General features: G+C 41.6%; 1 protein-coding gene across 1 annotated transcript in view; it reads right to left on the reverse strand.

Moving 5' to 3' along the window:
* Positions 1-3,440, reverse strand: part of tm2d3 (TM2 domain containing 3) — a 12,780-nt gene continuing 9,340 nt past the window's right edge. The window contains exon 6 of the mRNA XM_067419214.1: positions 1-967. Within this exon, the coding sequence (XP_067275315.1) occupies positions 802-967 (166 nt within the window). The 3' untranslated portion in view covers positions 1-801. The remainder of the gene's footprint in view (positions 968-3,440) is intronic.

A 3,440-nucleotide genomic window follows, 5' to 3' on the forward strand; every position in this document is an offset into this window, starting at 1 on the left:
TTCATCATCATCATCATCATCATCGGTTTATTCAGAAATCAACATCACTCATATTTACACATATATACACACACATGCACTGACACAGAGGAGTTTAGATACATATCATACATATCTGAGTCCGCCATCGTCTGCCCGAACCGCACAAGCGTCGTCGAAGTGTGTGTGTGTGTGAGAGAGAGAGAGAGAGAGAGTGTGTGTGTGTGTGTGTGTGAGAGAGAGAGTGCGTGTGAGTCTCTGAGTGACTGTGTGTGTGTTTGTTTGTGTGTGTTCGTGTGTGTGTGTGAGAGAGAGTGCGTGTGAGTGTCTGAGTGACTGTGTGTGTGTGTGTGTGGACTTTTAGATACATATCTGACTCCGCCATCATCTACACGAACCACACAAGCGTCCTCGCGCATGTATGAGAGTGTGTTCATGTGTGCGTGTGTGAGGAGCTGCGGAAGGCATGGACACACACTCGGAGCAGATGGGACTGTGTGTGAGAGAGTGTATGTGAAAGAGAGTGTGTGCGTGTGTGTTTGTGTGTGTTCGTCTGTGTATCCGTTTGTGTGTGTGTAGTTTTAGATATATATCTGACTCCACACACACGTTTACTCAAACCGCACAAGCGTCCTCTCTTGTGTGTGTGTGTGCATGTGTGTGTGTTTGCGTTCGTTCATGTGTCTGTGTCTGTGTGTGAGAGTGTTCGTGTGTGTGTGACGAGCTGCGGAAGGCATGAACACACACTCGGAGCAGATGGGACTCTGCCGCAGTGGGAGTTTGGATGGCGAAGCGAGTGATCTGTGATGGAGGAGTGAAGCCTCAGATGTAGAGCGATCCGTCGGCCGGCCCAACATACCCCACGCCGATCAGCAGCACATCGATTAGAGTCCAGATGCCCAGACCACCGAAACTGAAGAGCTTCCCCAGACCTTCCCTCCACTGGCCCAGATAGAAGCGGTCCGCACCGAAGCCACCCAGAGTGATGCTGCACACACACACACACACACACACACACACACACACACACACACACACACACAGAAGATGTGGACAAAGTACACAACTTCATTACTTGAGTAACAGTAAAAGTACTGCTGGTCTAATATTACTCCGCTACGAGTGAAAGTTGTAAACAGATTTTTACTGCAGTAAAAGTACAGAAGTATTTGATTTCAAAAGTACTTAAGTATCAAAAGTAAATGTCCTTCTTTATGTCGCCGCATTATTGTATTATAGTTGTCTAAATGCACATTATGCCATCATGGTTTAAGCCAGTCAGTGACGCTCCATCTGACACACTAGCAGACGACTAACTTAAACTCATTTAAATACTTGTAGAAAAGTTACAAAGCTGCTGTCACTTTAAGGCCGAATGCACGGATCCAATACACTGATACACATCTGATATTCTCACACTGTTCACCTTCACTGAAGACAGAATCAACTTTGTTTATGTGAATCCTCCACTAAATGAGCATTTGGACATCCGTCTTCTTCCATTTTGCTCTAAACTATAAATCAGTGTTTAATAAATGCTGTGAAATCATTGAACTTCACGAGACTCTACAAGAGTGATTCCTGAAAGGCTTTCTGCAAAAACCCAAACACCTTTTAAAGAAGAAAAAAATCATCACTGACTTTCAAAGCTGCGACAGAAACGACTTTCCACTTCGAGGACCTTGATAGAAATGTAGTGGAGTAAAGAGGACGATATTTGTCTTTCAGATGGAGTGAAGTTAAAGTCAGAAGATTACAGAAGAAATAATACTCCAGTAAATGTGTTAGTGTGCAACTCTGACACACACACACACACACACACACACACTAGGGATGCGCGGTATACCGGCACTGGAAAAATACCGGTATATATTTTATTTCAAACGGTACGATATCATGATTTGGCACATTTCGGTATATGCTGCTGTTCCGAAGTTCACCGCTAGATGGCAGTGCTCTACCCAAACTGAGCCGAAACCGGCAAACATGACAACAACAGACGAACAAAATGGATAAAGCCGTTGAATCTCACTCAAGATGCCCAAAACGAATGAATAAAGAGAGGAGTAGAAGTGACATCTGTAATGACTTTGCTTATAAAACTGATGAAGAGCCATCAAACCTAGCCAAGCATCTGTCACTATCCTGACTTCTGATGAGATCGACAGGTCAGTGATCATTCAGACCATCTCATTTAGACATTTATCTCCTTTAACACTGATCAACGCACACACACAGCCTAACATAAGATCGAATATCACCAAATCTCCAGCGTCCGTTTCAACCAATGACATTTAGATCTCATTATATTTGCACGCGTACTATTGCACTATTTACATCCGCGTTAGACACACCCGCCTGTGTGTGTGTGAATACTCACTAAAGACGGACATTTGTACATCATTCTGTGTGTTTGACTGTTTAAGGAAACTTAATGTGTAATGTGCGAGCTCTAAGTGACAGGCGTGTGTGTGTGTGTGTGTGTGTGTGTCGTATGAGCTCATATCTCCTGTAACTGTTATTACGAAATGCTATAGAATCGCTTAAATGATTTGCGTTCTCCGTCCCGAGACGAGCGTGAAATGTTGAATCGGATTATGCAGATCGCTTTAGTGTAGTGCGACGTCTTTTGAAACCAGAAGCAATTTGGTAATTTTGAGATTTTAGCTGCAATTATTTCTCACAAGACAGTTTTAAGAACGACTGATCTGATGTGATGAGCTTTTCTGATTAATTTACTAATAAACATTTGTGGTGATTTTCCACTTTATAAACTCAAAACTTGCATAATTGTGCTCATTCGCGTGCGATACACCCGCGCTAATATCAGACCGCGTGGTATCGGTTTAATATCGGCACTTGGGTATTAGATTGTGGTACCGTACCGAAGCCAGAATTGTGTTATCGAGCCATGCATAACGCGCGCGCGCACACACACACACACACACACACACACACACACACACACACACACACACACACACACACACACACACACACACACAGTCTAACTCCAGCGCTTCTGTTCACACCAGCAGTGAGAACTCTCGCTCTATTCTATGAGGAGAATAAACTGAGAAGCAAATGTTTTTTGACAGCCAATCAGAATCCATCCGCGACAAAACGGCAGCGCTTATAATGAACAGAAGGATATTGTGCACGGGTGTGACGCTAATATTGATATAGTTATGGTCAAGGTTATCATTAATGATTATTATACTTATTGTCTACTCATATATATATCATTATATGTATTATAATAACTATAACAATATATATAATGATGACTATTTATATAATATTATGTTATATTATATCAATGATATAATATGATATGATATAATATATAACACCATATAATATAACAAACCAGATCATGTTAGGCTGGATCTCATTTATCATTATTATTAAAGATGTTTTTAAACAAAAGAGTTTGTGAATATATTTAATTTATCCATAAA

This window comes from Pseudorasbora parva, chromosome 16 (assembly GCF_024679245.1).
Source record: "Pseudorasbora parva isolate DD20220531a chromosome 16, ASM2467924v1, whole genome shotgun sequence".
Taxonomy (NCBI): domain Eukaryota; kingdom Metazoa; phylum Chordata; class Actinopteri; order Cypriniformes; family Gobionidae; genus Pseudorasbora; species Pseudorasbora parva.